This window comes from Platalea leucorodia, assembly GCF_965183815.1.
Source record: "Platalea leucorodia genome assembly, chromosome: 11".
Lineage (NCBI taxonomy): Eukaryota > Metazoa > Chordata > Aves > Pelecaniformes > Threskiornithidae > Platalea > Platalea leucorodia.
In genome coordinates, this window is record NC_138833.1 from 20,778,739 (window position 1) to 20,803,390 (window position 24,652).

General features: G+C 38.0%; 1 protein-coding gene across 7 annotated transcripts in view; it reads right to left on the reverse strand.

The window, feature by feature from the left end:
* The window catches only part of CLINT1 (clathrin interactor 1), a 58,051-nt gene that overhangs the window by 14,337 nt on the left and 19,062 nt on the right, over window positions 1-24,652 (reverse strand). For 6 of the 7 annotated variants that reach the window (XR_014229442.1, XR_014229443.1, XR_014229444.1 and 3 more), the window contains exons 2-8: window positions 15,012-15,116; window positions 14,260-14,356; window positions 12,615-12,723; window positions 11,545-11,709; window positions 6,905-7,079; window positions 1,596-1,839; window positions 980-1,061 (exon numbers count right to left, since the gene is read on the reverse strand). Coding sequence is in view for 4 of the 7 variants with exons in the window: in XM_082323841.1 (XP_082179967.1) it covers window positions 980-1,061; window positions 1,596-1,839; window positions 6,905-7,079; window positions 11,545-11,709; window positions 12,615-12,723; window positions 14,260-14,356; window positions 15,012-15,116 (977 nt within the window). In the remaining 3 variants the exon portion in view is untranslated. The remainder of the gene's footprint in view (window positions 1-979; window positions 1,062-1,595; window positions 1,840-6,904; window positions 7,080-11,544; window positions 11,710-12,614; window positions 12,724-14,259; window positions 14,357-15,011; window positions 15,117-24,652) is intronic. The other variant, XM_082323840.1, reaches the window with a different exon arrangement.

A 24,652-nucleotide genomic window follows, 5' to 3' on the forward strand; every position in this document is an offset into this window, starting at 1 on the left:
TCATGTGATTTTACACTGTCTTTAAAACAGACTGGAGCTGCGTATCTGTCATCCCCGGGATACACACATACACTTCTACAAACAACGTCAATATGATCCCATATATAATAAGGGAAGATGCTTATCTGTAATGGAGATTAGTTACATGAAAGGTTTCTATCTACGAAAAGGCACACGCTCATATTTTATTTGCTATTCAAAGTGATCTTTAAACAAAAATTCTGCCCACAGTTAACTCTCCCAATTCTGCCATTAGACCACAAATGCATGGAAATCCTTTTTCTATTCCATGCTAGCCATAATCAAAACTGTTGATATTAAGAATCTGTAGGCACCATAACAAGTCTTTAAAGTTTTAGATTTTGAAAAGCAAACTACCAAACCCCTGAGCTCCTCTATCAATCCTGAAATTTACACACTCCTAAAAAGAAGCTGCGTTTTGAGAGCGGAAGGGTAAGTCCATATGAAGGTTAATGGAGTTAAAATTCAACTGCACATTTAGAGACTGAAGGGACGTGTTTTACAATGAATAATTTTACTTTTAGGCAGCCATTTCTTTTTGGTGTTAGGGTCGGGATCAACCAAGTGCCAAGACAAAATAAGAAACAAGTTTGCCATATACTTTAGATGAAAGCTTAAATGAAGATCATCCATCTCCAGCTGCCTAGCCTTTGAATTGCACTATGAGAAATGCTTGAATGTGAATGGATTGCACTTGCTTTTAGAGTTAATTATAAATAACCGCATTACAAACACAGTTTCTGACAGACTGATCTGGCAGTTAATGTTTGCGCTGCTAACATTTATTAGTCCCATGCAATAGCACACACAGTACCTTGCTGCAAAAGGTTCTAAGCAGCTCTAAATTTTTTGAGTATTCATTTTTCAATTTATCTACTACTCTATCTATATAACAACAAACAAGCTCATCTTCAGATACGGTTCAAAATATGCATTAATAAAACCAAAACGTGCCTACCTGTTGAGACTGGCTGGCTAGCTCCATCAAACAACAGATCAACCAGGTCATTAGACGACTTGCTGCCAGAGGGTACAGAAGCCTGAAGAAGAAATCACACAATAGATCTCATCTCATGATGTCATCACTCATCTTAAATGACACTGAGAAGTTCTCTGGGTTTTCTGGGTGCTTTGTTTTGTTTTGGAGAGATGGTAGATTTGTCTTTGAAGCCACCAATCACTGGAACCTGGCTAAATTTCAAATCAAATAGTGAACAGCTAGTGGCTCAGGTTTTTTTTCTGATAACTGAAGAACTTGATAACTTGTCAATAAGTGTGCAGTTTCAGAGAATCCTTCACACTTCAGGCCAAGATTTTATCTTTGGTTTCCTGAAGAGAGTAAAACATGGTAACGACTACATTTAAAACAATTCTACATCTTAAAGCAATTACTCAAAAAGGCAGTCTGTAATCAAACTCTTCCATTGCCTTTGAAAACCCCTGTTAAACATTTTTGATAAAGTAGTTCCCTTGAAGGCTGCATAACAAAAATTCTACCCTAAGCTAGAAATTGTCTCAGAGGTTAGAAGAAAACTGTTTCCAAAGTCACGTATTATCGTGTTCTGCTGTCTCACCTTTGCTGTTGGCTGTGCACTATGAGCAGCAACACTCTGTTCTGGACTTGCTTTCTCCCCTGTATAATGTGCTGCTGCTCCCAAGTCAATGGTTTTTGAAGGATTTGCTGTGCGTTTGTGTCTGGTGGTGGTAGTTGCTGTAGCTTCTGTAATATGAATGTGTTTCATTGTCACAGTCTCCTCTTCATCTTTAAATTCAGCTTTGGGAGATTTACCTCTTCTTGATTTTTCCTCATCACTGTCACTAGAAACACAAAAGCAATAAAATACCATTCGTGACGGACTTCTCGGTTACTTAAGTGGACATTTGGCTTCAGCCACAAGAGTTTGGGTTACTGTAGTTCCTTGTAGTGATGGTTCGTAACCAAAACACCACTTCTTCCCAGATTTGAGAAAGGAAATGTTTTACCCTTACATAATGCAACACAGCATTGCACCTATTGTACAAAAGTGATGAAGAAAAGCAAGTTATTTTGTTAAACGTTAACTGCAAGTCCACGGCAGAGGATAATAGGAAATCAGCATTTAAATCCAGTACATTTAATTACCTTCTGACAGGAACTCCCCCACACATTATGTAACACTTCAAGCAACAAAAAGTTAAGCTGGCAGGTCTGCTCAGTACTTACACCAAGAGACAGAAAGCAGTGAACCAAATACAGGTACTATCTTTCAGATTTCAAGAATTCCATTCCTATTTCAACTCATTTCCCTTTCCAGAGAAACAGGCTTTTATATTCCTGAAAATGTGTGTGGAAAAAGAATGTTTACAGAAATATGCAATGCAACGATACTATTTGTTTTCTATCAGAGAACACACATTTATTCTTAAAATGTAAAATAACAAAGGTGTCACCATTTTAGGCAAAAAGTTTAGATGTCACTGCCTAATATTTGTTTCATCTGTTAACATTTTCTATTTTTATATTTTAAGTCTCTCACAAACAAATCAATTGCCCCCCGCCAACGGTCACGTTGCCTGTTATCATCGAGGTACGATTTGTACATAACAGTGAAAACTGCCATAGAGAAAGCTTAAATATATTGAAACATATTTTGAAATAATAATTCCCTTGTCAACATAGTTGAAAGTGGAAGGTTTTCGTATTTTAATAATGTGTTAGAATACTAAAACTGCAAAATTTAAGAAAGGCTGCCCCTTTGTCAGTGGGAACATGACAGTAACTGCACTATACTCTGGAGGGTAGCCTTTGTTTTCTGTTAACAATAGTGGGCTTTTTGGAATACATTGCACATGTCATTTCCTCGCTGCGTATTACCTGCTCACCACTGGGGATGGCTCGATTCGTTAACATCAGTGACTATAAATGCTCACGTCCCTTTTTTTTAATTTTTTTATTTTTAAAACAAAAATATTATAGCTGCTGGCCAACCTAGCGGCTACCGGCATTTGCTTGAGCCGGCCGTACACAGACAAGAGCTCAAATTGCATCACCTAACCGTATCCTTCCGAGGCACTGCCGCCCTGCCCTGCAACGGCAGGCCTGCTGCTCCCGTTCCGGATTGCTGCAGCCAGCCTGCCTACATGCGCAAACACGTCAGAGGGGACCACTGACCACATTTTCATTTGTGACCTCAGGACTTTAATACAAGCCCCCAGAGAAGGCCGATCTGCACATTAGCATGGTGCACGTGGTACATCCATCCGAAAAGCCTTGGAGGAGCGTGGGTGATGTTGCCTTTTAGAGGCATGTTGAAAGTATTTCAGACCAGGACGATCACAACTAAGGCTCAGTCTCTTAAAACCTGCTGCAGGGTGCTTCTTGTCATCACGACAGGGTCCGCCTAGTCCACGTGCACGTTCTGTGGGCTGAGCAAGTGACTGACAACCATCAAAGTCTGGTCAATGGAGCTATTGCTACAGAACTGGTAGAGATTAATCTCACTGATTTAAGAATGAAAAAAAGTGAGTCTTTGGTGATCTACAGCAAAAGAAATGTCTAAAAGCTTTTGAGAAAATAAATTAAACATATATGCCAGAAAGCAGGACAAATATTACAATACTCAATTTTCTATGACAACCTGTACTGCTTCCAAACTGTCTCAGGAGATTTGTTTTTTATCTTTCTTTAATGGCCACATTAACAAAAAAAAAAAAAAGAAAAAAACATTACAGATTAATGTTCCCTTTAAGTGTGTTTACTGTGCTCAGAATAGTAAAATTGCAGTGCTTCATCTGAGAATTCAGAATGAACTTAAAAATAAAAACTGTAGCTAGCATTGTACGAAATAATTAAAAAAAAAAACAAAACAGCTTCTGCAAAGGAAGGACATGGTTGCAACTTCCAGAAACCAAACTATGGATACGCACTCTTTTTCTTTGCCTTGAGGTCTTTGTGGTATGGGGTTTTTTGAACAACATTCTTTAACACAATAAAAGTTTACTGATAGTTTGAGACTATCTGAATGATACCCTACTACAAAACTAATCCTTTACATGGAAGTTGCCTTTAAACGTGACGGTTGCATCCTTTTATAGGAGTACTCAAAGTTTTGCTTCCTTGCACTGTTACCTGCATCGACCTTTCTGAATACTGGAGAAACAAGGATTGACAGAGTTTAAGAATTCTTATGGAAGAAGTGTCATACTTCAGAAGATCATCTGTATTTCAGCAGGTAATTTAGAAAATCAAACTTCAGCATACAACGCTAGCCTCAGGGCAGCAACTGGTTTATTCCCTTAAGAACTAACAAGCACTTTGAAAGAAAACCAGAGGTTTTCCCACCCCATGGGGTATTGTTTCTGGTCTTCTCTACTTCCAAGGGGATATATTACTGGAAAAAAGAATCCAATTCCCCCACAGCAGTACTAACATTTTTCTTCTAAAGAAAAAAAAGCAGACTAGGCTTCTCCCGAGTTCGCTGTGTGAACTGCAGTTTCGCCAAAATCCACTGTAAACTCAAGCCAGCTATGTCACAGCTTAAGTTCTTAGTTACTTCAAGCATTTTTTTTTTTTCTTCTGTGCAAACTACAAGCTTTGCAAGTAGAGTCAGAAAGCCAGAAGTGTGGCCAAGTTCTTCTGGTGCGTATATTGGCAGTAAAGATCGTGTCATCCAAATTCCATTAACCACTGAAGACGTGTAAGTCGTGTATTCTTTGTGCTTTAAGACCTTTATTGGCTTTACAGTACTGAAGTAATAATGATTTATAAAGCTATTAAGATAGAAACAATAGAACATACAACAGCAGATTTGCCAGCTGAGCGAGTATCACCATTTAGTCACTTTTCCAAGGGAAATGGCAATTTAATTCAATGTTGTTATATAGCAGGAGGCTACAAATAAGCTAGCGAATTTTTGGAGGCTTCTTTTTTGGTTTTAGAAAAACATTTGCTGAAGTGTGAAAACACAGCAATGCATGGATTTCATGCAGCATTTACAAAAGAATGTTATGTTGTTGTGAGCTCAAGTCACATGATAATTAAAATTCATGTTTCTATTGAGTTTCAGTATTTAACTTCCTGCAGAATATACCATTCTGTTAATATAACATAAGGTTTGTATTTACAGTATCTTTAAGTATAAATAGACAGACATTCTACAACCTTGAGTTCAATCTTCTTAGACCCTTTGATGCCTTCTGTAGAAAAAAATACCTTCATATCAACACTCTGATAAAATACCTTCCGAAAGGAAATTTCAGGCTGGGAGCCGAAGCAATGTTCTAGAAGCCATACTGCTGCAACCCGGATTCCTTCTTATGGCAGGATAACCAGCAACTACCAAATTGGTTTTGCTCATGTACATCACCCCCCCAAAAATCCTCCTTTTATTTTGAGTCCCAAGTTTATTACTTTCATAAATTTCAAGACAAATACCACACCTGATATTTACCAAAAAATGGAAGAAAAATAAGACAGGGACAAGGGTTACAAGACCAAAACAAAAATGAAAAATGCAGTACTAGCCCGAGAAAAAGATCAGTGTAACTTGGGGTAGAGATGTACAGTGGAAAAGTCCTCAAAATAAGCTGCTTCTTATAAAGATTAGACTGCAGAAAGGACTGTCTAAAACACTGGAAGGTGCAAGACTTTGTATCAACGCAAGCAAGAGACCAGGGGCCATTCAGAAATAAAGCAGAGAAAATAAGATTTAAAAAAGAAGTTTAGTGTACATCCTCTACGTTAAATGTGGATAGCGAGCTTTACAGACATCATGTGACAAGTTGCTTTTGAAAGGTAAGTACAGAAAAGCAGACAGCAATATACCATTGCTAAATTTGAAATTGTTTACTTTTCTTGTGATCCCTTCTCTTTGTAGTCTATTGATAGTAAGGTCTAAGAGGGAACCTTGATGTGTGCAAAGAATACCAGTTTTATGATTTATTAATGCCTTAGCAAGAGGACCATACTGCCTTTTTCTCAGAAATGCTACCATTATAATTATTTGTTTCTGTGCAAAATTGCTTGAATTTTGTACTATATACAAGTGTGTGCGTGTGCATGTGTATTTTTATACACACGTATTAAAAATGTGCGTGAATGTATCTGAAGATATTCCTGTAAAAATATTAATCAAATCTCAGTGCAAATTTGAATTTTAAGTTGTTTCCCAATAGGGAATTAATTCAATATACTTGAGCACTTTCTCCACAGCAATTTCAGATTCTGTTAAGTACGAATTTGATCTCCAGATAATAAAATTCAATGCCCCTGTTAAAGCGTGATGTATTTAAAGTTCTTTCTGCAGGCAAGAAGCAGGGTAGGATTTTTTTTCTTATTGGAAAAATTTAATGGCCAGATGTAAAATACAACAAGTTTCTTGAGAAGGTTCAACTGAAATAGATTTTGTTTGTTTGTTTGTTTTTTTAAAAATAGTGAAATAAGTCACCCGCAGTCTGTTCTTCCTGACATCAGCTCAAGGAAGAAGCACTGCGTCAAGGCAGGTCTAAGCAATTTTACATCTCCCTCTTCTTTGGTACTTCAGCATTCAGAGTAACTAGCATTAAACGGCAGCCTCCAGTACACCGGCGCAAGGAAGACCAACTGAATTGCTGAGACAAGGAAAAGCTTAGGAAACCTCAGCCAAATTCCCTGCTTTGCTAGCAGCTATCTAAGCTAGGGGAAGCAACGGAAGGCAGCCAAGAGCAGTTAACCATTGACAGAGCTAGATTATTCCCCAAGGCCAGTAAGAGCTGTGTAAGAAGTCCAGCAAGCAGGTATTGAACCCAAACGTGCCTCCATACAGACAAAAAAATGGCAGAGTATCGTAACTAATAATCAGCAATGTCAAAGAGCTTTATAATAGCAATTTCACAGAATAAATTTGTGTTACAATAACTTTAGTACCTGCACCTTTCTGGAGAGTCTTCTCTATCTTTCCTTCGGAACTTGCTGATGGTATCATCAATCGTGCTTCCAATTTTGTCGCTTAGCTCACCTAACTTATCGCTGAATGGAAAAGCTGGTTTTTTATCCCATTCTTCATCCCATTTTGACTTGGGCTCAGGATCGTATCTTTCACCTGTGTAAGGCATTAAGATAAGAAATACTAAAGATAACAGAAAAAAAAAAAATGCCTGTGGTCTTTTTGGAGTCACTCTCAAGCCCCCCTGCCCTGCATACATAAACCTTAGAAGTTTTCAAAGCAAACTGAAAGCTCCCACAGTGCTGAATCAACACTATTACAGCAAGGCACAGCACGTAATGCCAATCATTAAGTGGCAGGACTGCAGATTCAAAGACTTTTGTTTATGACAACGACAAAATCTTAATGCGCTGCACAGCACAGCACATCAGGACACTGCTGGACTCCGCTGGAGAAATGCAAGAGGCACAATCAGTCCTGGCTGCATAAGCAGCTTATCAGAAACGGGATGTGCCAGTTTTGTAAGTCACTTAGAATCATAAAATCATAGAATTGTCAAAAAGAAGAGACCCTTAAGATCATAGAGTCCAACCGTTAATCACTGCCAAGTCCATCTATACCATGTCCTCGAGCACCACATCTACCCGTCTCTTAAATACCTCCAGGGATGGAGACTCAACCACTTCCCTGGGCAGCCTGTTCCAATGCCTGACCACCCTTTCGGTGAAGAAGTTTTTCCTAATATCTAACCTAAACCTCCCCTGGCGCAGCTTGAGGCCGTTTCCTCTCATCCTATCACTCGTTACTAGGGAGAAGAGACCGACCCCCACCCCGCTACAACCTCCTTTCAGGTAGTTGTAGAGAGCAATAAGGTCTCCCCTCAGCCTCCTCTTCTCCAGACTAAACAACCCCAGCTCCCTCAGCTGCTCCTCCTAAGACTTGTGCTCCAGACCCTTCACCAACTTCGTTGCCCTTCTCTGGCCGCGCTCCAGCATGATATTCCATCCTTGGCCAAGCTGTGTGCTCAGAGGTAAATCAATGTTTTTTTTTTATACATTGACGTTCATGAACACATAAAAGTGTAGTACCAAAATACTGAAAGACACAAGGGTGCAATGCATGATAACTTTCTGTTCCTTCTTTTCCACACTCAGTGATTAAAAAACCTTTTAAAGAGATGAAAAAAGAAGAGGCAGTAAAGCAACTCACCTTTTCAGCAGCCACTGATACCTGAACATCTTTACTAACTACTATTATCAAGAAATCAAAACTCCCCCCCCCCCCAGTCAAGTACTCAAGACCTCCATACTGGTATCTTAGCTTACAAACAGCTGACAGTTTTACTTGAAGTAAGTACGTTTGCTGTACAGTCTCATTAAGAAAGTTTAAAAAACTTAAGTCTGGGTTTATTTATACACACCCAGCCAACATGAGTTTAATTTAAAAGAAAAAACGACACTTACATTTTAATAAAGACTTAACTGTCAGAAGCACAGCACACCTTACTAACTTGTGATCTTGTATCAGACCTTCTGCTGAAAATATAGGTATATAAAACAACCTAATATAGCTCAGTTTCTAGACAACACTTTTACACAAACATTTCATATTTTGGGACATCACACACATGAAACATGGCATTTTTTGCTACTGTTGAAAAATGTGAAACACTAGTTAATTTTTTTTACTTAAGCAGAGCAAAATTGAGTAGCAGAAAGGAAGAATGGTGAAAAATTCATTACTTCCAGTTACATACAAATTATACTGTAGCTCAGGTAATGTTCAAGATGTATTCAATTAAGCCATTTTTAATAAAAAGAAAACGAGGGATTCCAGCACTACAAGGTGCAAAATTTGAGTTATATCTGTCCAATAATATCATATACCAGAGGATGTGTTTTCTTATTGAAGAGATAAGTGCAAGTCTCCAATGATACTTGTTTAGATCCATAAAGGATAGACAAAGTTTTTCAAAATAGAGAACCTGTCATAAATCAGCAAGATAGTGAGATCTTTATCACCGAAAAAGGAGAAATTGCTAAGAAACATCCTACTGTTAAATTTTGCAGGAGAATGAAATGGCCTTATTTCAGTTTATGTCAGACTCTCAAGCATGTTAACGTCGATTCCATTAGAAGGTTTCCTTGTGCAACAGGAATTTTAAAATAAATAACACCCCACCCCACCCCCCCAGGAGCTTGGTATTTTCAGGACAAAAAGAACTAAGGAAAACTCTGAAAATGCATTTTATATTTAAATAACTAGAATCTTTTAGGCTAGGAGTCTGACCTGGGATAAAGTTTGTTTGGTGCTGCTAGAAAGATTTTTTTTTTTTTTTTTTTTTTTAACTTTACTCAGCAAATGAAGGGATAACTAAAAATTCTGCACCTTAAAAATTAAACAGAAGACAAAGGAAATAGTCCTTTAAATTAAAAAACTTGAATGATAACTGAAGAGCATATGGAGAAAGACTTCTACCCAGCATACAGGGATAGATCACGACTCTGTACAGAGCAAGTCAAAAGATAAGCTCGGTGAAAGAACCGAGGGACAGGTACTTAAGGCACAAATGCAGTGACTCATAAGTATTTCCTAAGTAGAGAATCACCAGAATTCCAAGCAGGTAGCAAAAGCCTAAAAGAATATAATAAACCAAGACCTATCCTGCCATGGAGATAGAGATTTTTCAACTACACTGCATATGAGGGAAAGGGAGAACAGAGGAACACAGAGGAGTAACGTGTCAAAACCAAAAGAGAGCAAATCTAAGTTTAAGGCTCACAGTGAAGCATAAAACACATACATAGCACCAGAGAGGGACAGGTGAAGTTTAAGTCCTGCACAGTTACTACTCAGATCTTACACCAAACCTTCTCTCAAAGAAGTCACTGACTCCAGCAAACCAGAGCCTTGTGCCACTGTGACCTGGGGACTCATCCCCTAATAAAAGCAGCCAAGGATTTACTCAGGCCAAAGAAAACACAGATAAACATCTCGAGACTGACAGCTGGATCATGGCCGGCACGCTGGGATACCTCAGATCCCTGCTACACATTATGGCAGGGACTGGGGAGCAAGGAGGAAGGAAAACATCCTACTGGGTGTGTGCCTTTCTCTAACCAAGGCTGTCAGAGAAAACTGCGTCCTCCCTCAACAAAGACAAGCCGATGGCATGACATCCTCTAAGGCCAAGATCTTACACACTGTGCTGAAGATGCAAATAGTCCGACAGAACTCATTGCACACATGAAGAACATCGGTCACCTCAGCAAAACGGGTGAATTTTTTTCCAGAAGCAAGGGTCCATCAGACTACCTGGCAACAGCATTCAGACGAGTTTTTTACTGTGTTTTTTTGTTTATTTGTTTTGTGTGTATATGTTTTTAAATAAAGGACCTTAGTAATGAAGGTCCTAGTGCAAGTACCAGACCAAGGTGGATATAGGACTGGCAGCTTGTGCAATGATGGCTGAGATTTGTGATGGCTGGATGCTTTAATTTTCAGAATTTTCATTTTTGAAAATGTGATGGCAGGTTTTCTGATTTTTTTATGAGGGAGTAGATGACTAAGTGAACTTTCACACACATCTTTTTAAAATATATACACATTTTAAATACTCTCTATATTTTTTTTTTTTTAAAGATAAGCTTAGAATTTCCTTTCTGGTGTTAACTATGACATCTTCACTGGCAACTGCAATTCCCTAGGATTTAGGGACGAGCACTGGTACACCAAATTTCCAGCCTGCATATGGGTCTGCTGTGCCATGCAACCAACATCCAGCTGCAAGCTTAGCATGTCTACACAAAGTAAATCTGGTATGACCCCTGGGAGCCCTCCTTCAAAAGGCACACGGGACCTAGAGTACTAATCAAACAAGATTTTAAAACACACACAAACTGAGGCAGTAACAACTGTATTGGTAAGCTCCTGACATACAAACTCCATCACTTACAAGGTACTTAGTGCGTACATTCAAAGTCAGATCTGACAGACATCAGAATCCATACAGATAATCCAGGGATATCTTTCAAGTGTCCAAACGATATTACTCGGGAAACAAAGAAGTTTAATGGCATGTAATATCTACATGGTTTCACCCAAACAGTATTACTGCCCTAAAAGCCCTAACCCAAATTAACCACTGGTTCTAACGGAGGTTGGCAGGAGTAGGTGAAGCAATTCTTGTGCTGTGGTGGGTGGAAAGTATCATCACTTTTTTTTTTTTATTAAAGGCTAAGAAATTCTGACTTTCAAGGGTATTTATTTATCTACTTCTGCTACAGCAGCATTCATTTCACAATGAGACTCTGCCCATGGATAAAAACAAGACAGGTAAGTTTTGGCTAAGCCAATGCATTAATGTCATTCGTATAAGTTTCTAGTTAGTTTACTAGCTAAAAAAAGATTAACTTAAAGATTCTTGAAGTAAGTAATTTAAGTTTGTATGTGGGGGAAAATGTGCAAGATTTCTTTTAAATTAGTAACACTGGTAGTTAAAGAAATACAAAGAAAAAGCATCTAAAGGAGCATCTTAGAAATTCCTTAAATTATCTGTGTTATCTAAGCCAAGTTAAAAGTCGAGATTGTCAATCCTTGACCAAGAAAGCCTAGTACTCACTGTATCTGAACCCTCCAACACTGTCCGAAGAAACCCCAATGTATTTGTCTTTGTTCTTCTTTGCTTTCTTCCTCTCTTCCCGAAGCCGATCATCATCTTGAGCAAATTCAACCATTTCTTTTACCTTCTGGCGTATGTTTATACCTTGGTCTTTGCCATTTTCATCTGTACAAGTAATGCAGGATAGAGACGATGGATGGAAGAAGGGGAAAAAGGGAAGAAAAAAAATAAATCAAAGGCAGCAATACTGAACATCAAACTGATAAGAAAATTTGAATTATGAACACAGCAGTCAGAGAAAGATATTATGACTACTAAGGTCCACTGCATTTGTTTAAAAGGGACCAGATATTTTGTTTCAACATAAATCTTCATCCTTAGGAAAATGACAGTTTTCACTGAATGGTGTATTTAGAAACATCTAACTGCTGCTGAAACATTGAAAAGATTAACAAAGACTGAGACAGACATTATTATGTTCTCCATTTGGACAACTTTAACCCTTCAAAATAGAACCCCTCTTCCTCAGTCTTTTTAGTATAGTTTTTGCAAGTTTAATTGCAATAACTCAGTCTTATTGCAAAACTGAAATTTTGAAAAATTGCTTTCAGTTGGGATGTACTACAAGCTAAATGTGCTCCTTTCCCAGCCTTTTTCACATTCAAAACACACACTGGCCTTGCTGCCTTTGCACTGTAAATATTATTTGGTGGGAGGAAAAAACCTCAGCTTCAAACAGATGTGTGTGTTTTGGAGCTCTAACCTTTTCTTCCCATATGATTAAAGCTATTCCTTTACGGACACCACAGGGGACCAGTCTCTAGTGCATATTTTAATATAAACCCGAACACTCATGTTGTGTTGGTTCTGTTGTTATTAGCCAGTCTTTTCTGCAAGTTCTTGTCTTCACTAATTAATACTCTAGGGTCCCACGTCTTGGATTCTGCACTCTTCACACAACTGGCAACAGTCACATTCTAATTAGACTGGGGAAGCTTCTAAGCTGGTTCAGGTGACTGACAACTCCAACTACTGTTTTAATTTGCTTATAAGATTTTTCTATTGCTCACCTACAAAGTGGTAATTTTCCAGGGATCGCAAATCATAAATGTGTTCTCTGGCACTTGTAACAACACGCTCTGATCCATTCCTTATGAGGTAAGCTAGGAGCAGCAAAGACTATAAAAATACAAAGCACCTTATGATTGCATGAACAAAAGCTCTATCTTTTTTTTTTTTCTTTTTTTTAAAGAAGGCAATAGAAAACCAAACCTATCCCCCTCCCCAAATTAGTAAGTAGTAAGACTTTCCCCTTTTAAATAAATGCTTAGTATATGGGTTCACATAGAAAAAGCACGTTTTCCCCACATGCACCTTTTAGTCTTTAGAATATCAAAACTGTATTTGTGAAACTCTAATTTATTATTACTACATCACAAGTAGTTACCTTCATCAGCTACTGTTTATTTTAATGATAGCACTAGCAATTTAAGAGAAAAAGTTAACTCTGCTAAATGAAGCATTTTCTTTTGCCTCTTTTGTTCACAATTTTCCAATGGTTTTCACTGAAAAGCAACTCCTACAGAAATTTAAGCCGCCTTCCGCAGGATGCAATGGATATACAAAACTGCATTTCAAGACAATTTTAAGTAAGCAACAAAACAAATGAAGTTTAAATAGTACTTTTATTGCAATTTTTTATCTTGATGATTTCTATCTAGAAAAAAAAAATTAATGCACTTTCTCCAAAGTAGTGCCTTTGTCAGCTAAAACTATCATTCTATTTCAACCTATCCAAACCTGATAAGCAATTCCAAGCAGTCTTTATAACATTAAGTAGTTATGTGTGATAGCATTAAATATTAATTTATATTGTACTTCAGGGAAAACAATTACTATGAATACAAAACATCAAGCACCTGTGAAAAGCACAAACCATGCCTTAGAATTAATTCTGTCTTGTTACAACCCTGGCATCAAGAAAAACAAAATATAAGCTAGTCTAATTCATCAATTCTAAAAAATGAGGTTATATTTGCATAATTCAGTGAACATTGAACACCACTTTAAGTGCAGCATGATATAATCTTAAGCAAAAAGTTTCTGTACCATGCTAATTAGCCAGAGACAAGAAAAATGCAAATGATTCAGTTCTTTTTCCAAAACGCAAGTAGGACATAAAAGCCTCATATGATAAGATCTGCAAGAAAATTTGGTCCTCTCAAAGCTAAACTAAAATTTTTAGAGAATTATGAATTGGCAGAAAATTAAGATTAGTTCCCATTTTACTTCAGGTGTTCTTGAATTCCTTCAAAAACATTTTCTTGATAGCACAATAACTTACGATCTACTTCTCATGGAGCACTGTAACAGCTCCTTTGGGTAGATTCAAAATGTGAATGCTACTCCAATACTTGAAAAAAATCAGCAAAATGTAATTGCTCTGTTATGTTCGTTAAGTAGCATCTTCGACACACTTCTAAAACCAGAAATTTTGTTTTTTTTCATATACAGCATTTGAAAGACATCTTTGACTTCAGCAACAGAATTATAAAGACTATAGTTAGGAAAGAAATTATAGTTTGCTAGTGGAATAAGCGATATAGCAGTATCTAAACAAGACACTACATCAGAACACCACACTAGCAACAAGCATTAAGTCCTTCGTAGACGAACGCAGAGTCTGGAATCCTTCCAGTTCATGTACATACACACCTTATAAACTCTCCTCCAGTTCTTTTTATTGTCTTTCAGCATTCGAGTCCAAAGCATGTTCATAAGTTCTGGAAACTGTTCATACATAAATGTAGCCCTAAAGAATTAGACAAAAGGAGTAAAGAAGTTTTATTCTCTGTGGTTTGCCACAGTAGCTTGTTAAGACTGAGGGCTGACAGTAGATGGCAGGATTGATCTAAGCCCATTCACATTTGATAACATTACAAGGGAAAAAGCTATCCCTGTTCCTTCCTCATCTAGAAGTCATTTACATACCAGTACTACAAAAGAAAAAAAGTAATTCTAAAAATCTGAGGCAGTAAAAGAACCTTCACTAATTTATAAAGAAGATAATGTGTAACATGAATACCCTAATAACCACTGCCACTAGTCAAACATGCAACTTCCAAACTCATTTTAACAAAGTTCAAAGAAGAATTTGACGTTTTGCTCTATTTGGAAAAGTCACAACAAAGCAGCTTGAAAGTGAACACTCAAAAAAAGTCAGATATATTGAAAGAATTACGAGGCTACATAAATAAAAATCAAGAATTTCAAAAATACCTTGACTTCATTTTTTGACAGTTTTCAATACGTTATAAGATTATGCATTAAAAAAATAAGACTTGATTTACAGCAACTTTTCAGCATCATCAGTCAGCATACCACAGAGTTGATTTAGCAGCAAATTTCACATTCCCATATAAAACGCACCTTTCTTTTCTTCATCACTGAGCCAAATTATCACTTACTTGGCAATCTCTCCCATGAGTTGCCCCGAAGGTCCCCATGGATCATCATTGGTTGCTTCTCGAACCTTAGACTCTATTTCTGAATAATTCATAACCACATTGGTGCTGCAAAGGAAAAAAAAAAAATTAACACACATGAAGATTAGCATCAAAACTGAGAAACACATGAAAACTTAATAATGACACTACTGCGTATCTCACTTAATGAGATACCTCTACAGGGTGGGAAAGAAAACATCTTTAGTGCAGAAGTTACCCTGAGGACACTATACAACACATTTAAGTTATCTTTAAGAAGGTTTTACTATTCTATTAGTCTTCAAGAATACAGACGAGAAACTAGGGATTACATTATAGCTGGATTCAGCCCAGTAAAAATGGCTTTTGGTCAAATTAAAATCCAAACCAAACCACTAAGGTCAAAGCTGATAGCTTCCCCAACTAGACATGGTTTGCTTACAGGTTTGTACGGTGTGCAGTTATTTGCAAGAAGCTTTATAACTCAATCAGAAGCAGATTTTTTTTTTTTTTTTGGATGATGAGTGCTACAAGAGAAACTCAAGAATATCTGTATCAAACAGGTTTTAGTTTAAAAAAAAAAATCACACAGAAGACTGAAGTAAGGGAGATAAGATTCACTAGGAAGGCTGTTTCCTAGCTTGAATTTATTTAATTAAGGGAAAACAGTAAAAGAAGAAAAGCTGCAGAGCACTCTGTATTACAGTTAAAGCAATGCAAATACTGTAAGGAGCTCAGGCTGTCTCTACGAGAGTTCACAGAAAAACATAACTGAGAAAAAGGAAGCAATTTTTCCATATCAGTTATATTAAAGTAGTCAATATGTGATTATTTTTTTAAATGAATCTCTCAAACTGGTAATGTTCAACTATAAGCCCAGCAACCTCCTCTGTGCCCCTAAAAGCATCCAGATACATTTGATAACACAATGATTTTCCTTATATTTTAAGGTGAGCGAGCAGGCCCAAATCATCATTCATACAGAGTATGTTTGAAAGCAGCTCCCTCGTTATGGAGCAATATAGCACACAACAGTAATGAAACATCAGCAAATGGAAACCTGGGGGCCTCAGCCTTCCCTACATACTTTGCGATGTATTTGAAACAACTTAAAAATTACATGTTTACACCTATTGTATCAGAAGTTTGAAAATTTACTTAACTGTTAAAAGTACCTCATACAACTGGTTCCAGAAACCAAAACAACCCCTGTAAGATGACTGCATTCAACATACAAACCATGCCATAAAGCCAAATCGATTAAACTGTAGGAGAGACCTAACGATCTTACAGTACAATGCAGAGAAGGTGTTTGCTGCTTAAAAACCTCCTCTCAACCCGAAAGGACTAGAAGAAAAATCAAGATGCTTAATAGTCATCCCTCTGGCCACGCAGGAGTTGGCACAAAGCAGCGTTCAAGCAACGCCTGTTCAATTTTATTTGGCATAAGAATAGCAAAGATCTCGAAACTGGGAGTTATAAACAGCAGAAACAAGAATGAGATCTAAAGTCTGAAAGGGGACACAGAAGGTAATTGTTAAAACAGAATAAAATTCCTGGACTTAATCTTGGATTCTCAGCATGAGAATTCCTGCTGTCAGATTCTGATGTATGATTTTATTCAACTTTGTGTCTAAGGAGAGCGTAAGCTACATGACTGAATAAATAATAGGCAAGCTAACAGAACCTATCTATATAAAAAAAGCATGGAGGAACACAGCAGTAGCTGGGAACAACAGCAATTAAGGTTTTTACAAATTTGTTTATGCCAAATGCACCTCAAGCGTCTGTTTCTGACATTTTCTTTACCATACAAACGTAAACTGATACCATCTTTATGTCCCATACGCATGGGACATTAAAAAAAACCCCAAGCCCCAAGCCCACAGCTACAGGCTTCAGCACTTTGCGGCTTTCGGCACACACTGGTGCCCTTGTCCGGAGCACGGAAAGGCAGGGAGCGGAATGGAAAGGTTCTGTTTGTTTTTATAACCCCTCCTCAAGCGCTGGTTTGAGAGACTTGATGGGGAGCTGGGGGGGAAGCATAAAATGAAGCATTTCCTTCATTTCTTAGAGCAAAGAATTTCAGATTGGAAAAATGCATGAAAAGATGCAAACTGACTGTAAAAAAAAAAAATGCCAGCATTACCTATGGGAGAACTCAAAGTGCACGGCTAAAGCGGCATCGGGGTTGGAAGGGGGAAATGGAAGGAAAACAAGGGAAATTAAGTAACGCCAAAAGAAAGAAGAAGGTGCAGTTAAACCCCTCTGGGTACAGAAACACGCTCTATTTCTAAAACCCTCCTGCAGTAAAGTTATTGTTCTCAGCAACTAGGAGAAAGCTCTTTTATAAATGCCAAGATGAAATCTAATAGGCACAAAGCATTCCAAAACAAAGTATCTTTAAGCCACATTTAATTCAGCAACAAATGTAAACTTCAAGGAAAAAAAAAAAAAAAAAACAAAAACCAACAACTGTTGTATAGTTTGGCATCATTCCAGGTCACTTAAAAATAACCATTTCTAAAAAGGTGGAAATACAGTTTTATTCTTCCTTTCCCATGTTTTCTATGGCCCTCATTCCATGCCCTACCCATGATTCCTGTGACCTTTGCAACAAAAAAAATAATTTACGTCCAGATGTGAAGGGAAAAAGTGACTAGCTTGATTGCCAAGACTTCCTGGGATTGATATAAATTTAATATCCGAGGACACTTTCAGACACCAGGGGGGGCTCTCTGATTAGTTTATACTGGGCAGCTTCCAGGGAATTGTGCTGGATCGCACGGACGCAGCCTGCTTGGCAAACAAACGGACATACAACAGTCAAGACTGACAGAAAGTATCTTCGCAGTCAGTGTTTAAAACACCCTATTATCTGCGAGACTGCATTTGGATTTAGCCCAAATCATTAACTGAAACCCTGCACAACTGGAATCTTGCGACAAGCCCATTTACAGAAACTTCTGACATGGACAAAGACATTAAACACCCAAAGCACATTTTGAAAGTTACATTCAAAATAAAGGCACAGCAAATAAATACAAAAATGGGTTGACATTAACATTACAAACTGTTGCATTCTTTTCTGTTTGTCTTGCATTTCTTTTCAGTCTATTAAATCATAGACTAGTGTCAACAGATGATTTTTACTCTGTATTGTACCCCTTAAAAATTATTTCAGTGTTGTTTCTTTCAAAAAAAAAAAAAAAAAACACAACTGTTCAGAAAAGCCAAGAGAGGGCACTGTCACATCTCTATGAAACAATAAGCACAGTGACGGTGAGCAAAACGCTAGCTTTTAATTTCTTGCAAGAGAACGCTCAACGTTAAATGTTTGCATCTACAATTTATAGCAACACTGAATGCGCAGCTCAAGTCTGAGACTAAATTCCTCCACGTGAATAAATGGACATTGCTAGTGAAAAGCCAGCGGGTAATAGCTATAAATATCTAATCACCTCCGAATGCAGCAGCCAATGAGATACACTTCCTCTTAAAATATATATATATATATATATATAGTTAAAACTTTAACATGCATTTCATAAACTATATTTTAACATATTTTGAAACTGAATAGATGTACCATAGACGAAATACCCACAAAAAACTACTTTGTCCACAATTGTGGCTGCATTTTTCAAAGAAAAATCTTACAAAGGATTCAACTAATTGTAAATAGCTTCAAATTTTGTTCTAATTTACATTTTGAGATTTGTAAATTGAGATAAAGCTGTCATCTGGATTCAGGTGCTGTATCCTATAGTGTGCTAAAGCCCCAGAAAATAAGTAAGAGGGGGAGAGGAGAGGGGTGAGAGGAAGTATTGCACATACCTCAAATGTATAATTTGAGGTAAAAATCATGTTTAGTTGGTGTTCGGGAGAGCAAGCAGACAAGCAAGAGGGGACAAGAAGTTCTCTACCTACCCATACAAAGCTAAGGGGATCAGAGAAGCTACCAAGGTCCAGCCAAAAAGTTTACCAAGTATCTGCCACTTCAACCTTCACAGTTGCAAGAGTCTACAAAGCTCTTTAGCTTTCAGGCATAAGAGGATAAAAATCGTACAGGTCTGAGATCGTCCTCTGAGCGCTATTCTTTGAAACAGGGAAATGAAAGATAGCTTGTGGATGGCCTGCTTGAAAATAAAGCCTTACAGACTGAAGGAAGCCTTCACAGGACTGCACACCTGAAGGCACGCTCTGCGAGGGGTCCCGTCCTCCCCCCGTACCAGTGGATACTGAATGGAACCCACAACGCGGACATCAATACACACAAACGCTACTGAGCAACAAATACGTCTGCACAAAACTTGTATTTGTGTTTGATTTCAACATGCTCCACTACAAGGCTCTGACAGATGCATTTTGGCTACTCTGCTCGGGCTTCTGACCTTACATAGCAATACACGAATCAAGCTACTAATGCCCAGAAGGACAATGTCAGCGAGGATGAGGTGTACTCTGCTCTCACTAACGCATCAGCACTTCTTCAGTGTTTTTTCCATAAAATAGCCACAAAACAAATACTGAAAAAGAAAGCTTTCCTCTTTCAGACTAAGAAAAAAAAATTAAAAAAAAAAAAAAATCACTTTTAAGCCAGGAAAGTAAAATCATTGTAGTTCCACCCAACATCCTATTAAAAAATTCAATAATCACAACATCGTTAATTGAAATGTTTGTTTCAGAGTGAAGATGTTTCATTTTTCAGGACCACAAGGTGTTCCCCACTGATTCATAGGCTGTAACCGAAGTCAGCTCAATTAGCTGTTAGGAGATTATCATCACTTATAAAATATTACAGAACTTTAACTATACTGCTTCTAGTAATAGCTTCCAATTGGTAACATCACAACCAGTTTTGTTGTGCCTGAACTAATTATCCTACCTCAATCACTGCTGGTTCCACGCTGAAAAAAAACTAAACCCAACCCTAAATCTCTGTATTGTATCCCTTGAACCAGAACACTTGGGAAACATGGATGCAGAAACAAGAGACTGAACATAGTCTGCAACAGAAATGGAAGGAGTCTATCTTCTCAGCTAATCTCTACTCTAAACACCAAACCCTAAGGTTAACCCTCAAATAACATTTCGTAACAATGATTTACGTACACTACCAGCAAACCTGCTAAAGAAAAAGGTGCAACACTTTGTTCACTTGAATCGACACTTCGGTTCGAACCTTGGATGCAGCATATAGCACGAGTAAGAGCAAACAGTTCAATGCCCACGGTCTTCCCAAAAGAACGCCATGCAGTTAGATATTTCTACTTCGTGCTCCTCAGCATCTCTTGTAACTTCCAGACCTTTTCCACCATCAATGGTGCCCTGTGCCCTCATCACCCTGACAAGACATTCAAGCGCGTGAAACCACAACTCACAGGGAGCTACAGTTCACTGCTAGATTTCGGGAGCAATGTGCTTTTGAAGGACGTAGTCCTAAGATAAGTGTTCATCAGGAAAGGAGTAGAGAGCTATATCTCACAAAGTTTCAGATCTTCAAATGACATGTAAACTTAGCATTTCATATTAATTCTCAAATAGCAGCAGTCTTAAACATGCAGAAACCTTTAAATAGCACGTGCACGGGAAACCTGCAATAGAGAAAACAAGTGGCATGAGAAAAGAAGGTATTCATCCATTAAAGGTAATGAAAGAATAATAACTACCTATCCATCCATCCATCCAGAATGGAACTTACTTTAAAACGTATTAAGGAATCAGAAAGCCTAACAGATCTTAGTCAGTGTTTCTGCACAAACTTAAAAGCCTTGAATACGCCCTGGGGCAAGAGTCAGACCACTACATTAAAAGCACCATTAGGATTAGAGCTGCTCTTGATGTGGGTGGTGTCACTGAGGACACGAGTACAATTCTGGACATTAGATCCACAGAAGATTTGTGAAATGCCACGTCTAATCTTGTGAAAACTAAACCAAACAGAAGTCACAGAGAGGGTACATTACAACAGTTTCTTTATAGCGATGATAAAGGTATTGGATCGGACAGGGTAAGCCTAATTAGAAACACTTCGCAAACCTCTGGGAAGCTGCCCACTGTGCGGAGGGACTGAGCAGCAGGAACGAGAAACCTGGTTACACAGTTAAATTTTTTTTTTCAATGTATATTTCAAACCAATTACAATATCATGTATACATGGGACTCCTATGTGCATAATATTATGCCTTTAACTATTACTCCAAGGACATCACTGGATTATGCACCTTCTGTTTTCCTTTTTTTAATTTTACAACTGGGAACACTAAAATACTAAAAGCTGAGATGAGAAACTTTCTACATTTTACCACCATTAACAGTTTCCAATGAGAGACCATTCTGCAAATATCTGTTCAAAGACTAAGTGCAGAAGAAAAAAAAAATTCAAGCGTTACACACATGTATGTCTGTCATACATCTAGTTTGAACATTAATGCTATTCAAACAGCAACACTAAAGAATTTCTACTTTTTAAAGAAAAAAATTAGTCTCTTAGAGGGGGAGGGATCTGGATGAACAGAGGACAAGAGAAGCTCTGTTACTGTACAGCACTATGTAGTGTGCTACCGGAGTCTAGAAAGAAACAAAAATTTTAACCTTTTGTTATTTAAGGTGCCAAAACAGACACAACATAATTTCATCTTTTAAATAATTATGTGTTTAGCATTATCCTTTCAACAGGCAGTCTCATATACTAATACTTTAATCTCGTTCTTTCTGTAATTTTGTTAGCAGCTGCTTTATTTTCAGAAAGTCTTCTCCATGTTTCCTATGACTTTCACAGCAAATAAAAGCAAAGCAAACTTTAAATTTGGTCCACGACAGAACAGATGTTACTGACACAGACTAAAATCTCATCGCCTCGCTGGTGACATAGCAAAGGAGATCTTTACAGTAACAGTCTCTAAAGTCCACATGGACAAAACCCAGTAAGAATACACTTGCACAGCGCTGTACTGTGCTGCTTGGATTTAAAAACGAATAGATTGCATTGCCCAACCAGAAAGGACCATAAATGGTATCTGAAAAATAAATAGTTAAGAAACCATTAAATTGCAGCATAAGGAAAGTTTGCTTTAACTCCAACTGAATAAGGAAGAACATACCCAGCTGGTTCATTTATTCATCTTGCATATCTCCATCTAAACATCGCTATGATTTTTATGGAAAGGCACACGGATAAGGACAGGAGTGCTTTCTCATACGGATGGTTTGTTACCAGCATGGTGGTAGCTTCAACGTAAACCTCTGAACAAAGGCAGCAGTAACTTACATCTGGAGGCTGAGCTAATGCTCTGCTCCTATAGCTGAAGTGCTGGCTTTGTCTTCCAGCAGCTTAATTCCTCCCAACAGTTGGGGTGTCTGCTCCCTTTCAGCTGAGAAGCTAGCAGCCTTCCACTGTAAGACAAGACAGGGACCCACTAGCTATTGTTCATCTGATCCATGGTGCGTGTTTTAGGAATACTATCCAAACACAACAGCAGTGATTTATTTTCAAATTTCCCAGAAAACAGTACAGGAGTTGACAACTTAATGCAAAAAAAAAAAAAAATTTATCATGTAGCTTGCTTTTAGACATTTGAGACTGCATCCATATTTGCTTTTTAAAAAAAGAATGAACAAATGCACTATAAAATAATATAAGCAAAGTGAACATTCAACATCTGGAGAAGAGACAAGGCGGAGCCCAGTAACATTTTCACAATACAGTTACCCAGAAGACCCCCACCCACAGATACACATGCATTTAAGATGAAGCCTTTGGGGCGGAGGGAACCCACCACCTTATCCCCACCATTCATCTTCAATGAGCCACACATCTAAACTATTTTTAGTATCTAGATTAAAAGGCTCCTGTAAAGCAGGAGTGGAAATAGATGGAAAGCTTTCTGAGAATGCTAAAAAGTTATTTTAATATTAAATGATCCATTTTTAAACTGTGTGCAGAAGTTAGTTTCAACTACTGAGAGTACACAGCAAATAAAAGAGCTACGCAACTCGACTGAGTACAGGATACGTCTCCCCCACTCCCAGGTGTGGGAATCTTGGCATCTATTAAATTTTTAATTAGTTTCCAGAAACATTTTTTCCAATTAAAAAAATCATTTAATACTTATCCATCTGGGCATGAAATACTTTCAACAGAGCATTTGAATTGGTGAGCTAAAAAAGAAACGATCCCGATCCGCACAGCACCACCTCCCAAACCACTTGGGGCCAGCGCAGCGTGCGAGAAGCACCTCGCGAAAAGGAGCATCATACATTAACTCCACTTATTTCTGTTAGCATCGCTTCCTTCAAGCTCTGAGGGATTAAAGCTGATCACTGGTCCAAACCTGGGTTTCAAGAAACTGAAAGGACTTAAGACAAAGTCAAACTGAAGGATGCATTTCAGCACCAGATTTCACTGCCCCGTGACAGTCTGTCACTACCTCAGAAAGCTCAACATGCAGACTGGTTCACAGGCAAAGGAAGAAAGATAAGACACCATTTATCCACCTGTTTTCCCAGACAATATAAATGGACACTGAGGAATTTATGTACCTAATGTTACTAACAGTTTTTCAGAGATAAATATATTAATCGCCTTCAAACTAAAGATGGTGCTGCTCTTCCCCTCAGTGAACTCGTATATTCAATCTCAGCCAGCATCTCTCTCCTTGCTTGGTGAAGACAAACTAACTAAAAAACATGTAACAAACTTAATGCATTTTCATTTTGCTCCTGTCAGTAATGTCACTTTTGTTATAAAACACGCCGCTTAGATTTAGAGCCTTACAGATGAAACATATGGATACCAAATATGAAGCCAGCAGTCCACAGTCAACGAAGAAACAGATGGGTACCCATCTGCCAAAATGCCTGGTGAAATACCTCAGGTTACACAGAGGTAACAGCGCAACATTAGCTGACACTTGACCGTTTGAAGTTACTTATTTTTAAGTCACTCCTCAGAAGCATTACAAATAGGACCCCAGTCAATTTAGTACATGAACACCAGGTATTATTGCAGACCCTCTATGCAAGTTGCAATTATGCTCTTTCCGACCAACGATACCATTTCATTACGGTACAGTAGGATCTGAAATACATTTTCAGCTTTTCAAGTTAACAGTTTCATAATTTATGTGGCAGATGTGCAAGGCAAACTGCACAGAAAGAGATAAGCCAAGAAAAACATCCTGATGGTCACAAATTAATTACGACTTGTGGGAGGAAGGAACTATAAAGCTATTTCCTCTGCCTTACAACTTCTAATCACAAAAGACTACCAAATAAACAAGATAACCCCAAAATCCACCACACACACTTTCAAAAAGAAGAGTGACTTCAAGAATTACATTGAAGCCTGTTAGAGAACTCAGAAGATCTCTCACTTATAGAAACCACCACTGCACATTGCTGAAGTCTTCTCTTTCAAAGTTTCCCCCCTCTCAAAAGTTACCCAATTGCAGCTTGCTGTATTCTTAACGTTGTTGTAATTGCTATGCTGCAGCTGAAGTGGTTTTTACAGATGTTGGGAACATGAGGCGACTCATTACATGGTAGTTTTAAAGCATATTTGTACAAGGAACGAACGGTCCCCCCCCAAGTTGCTTTCAAGATTGATTTCATCTCTCCTA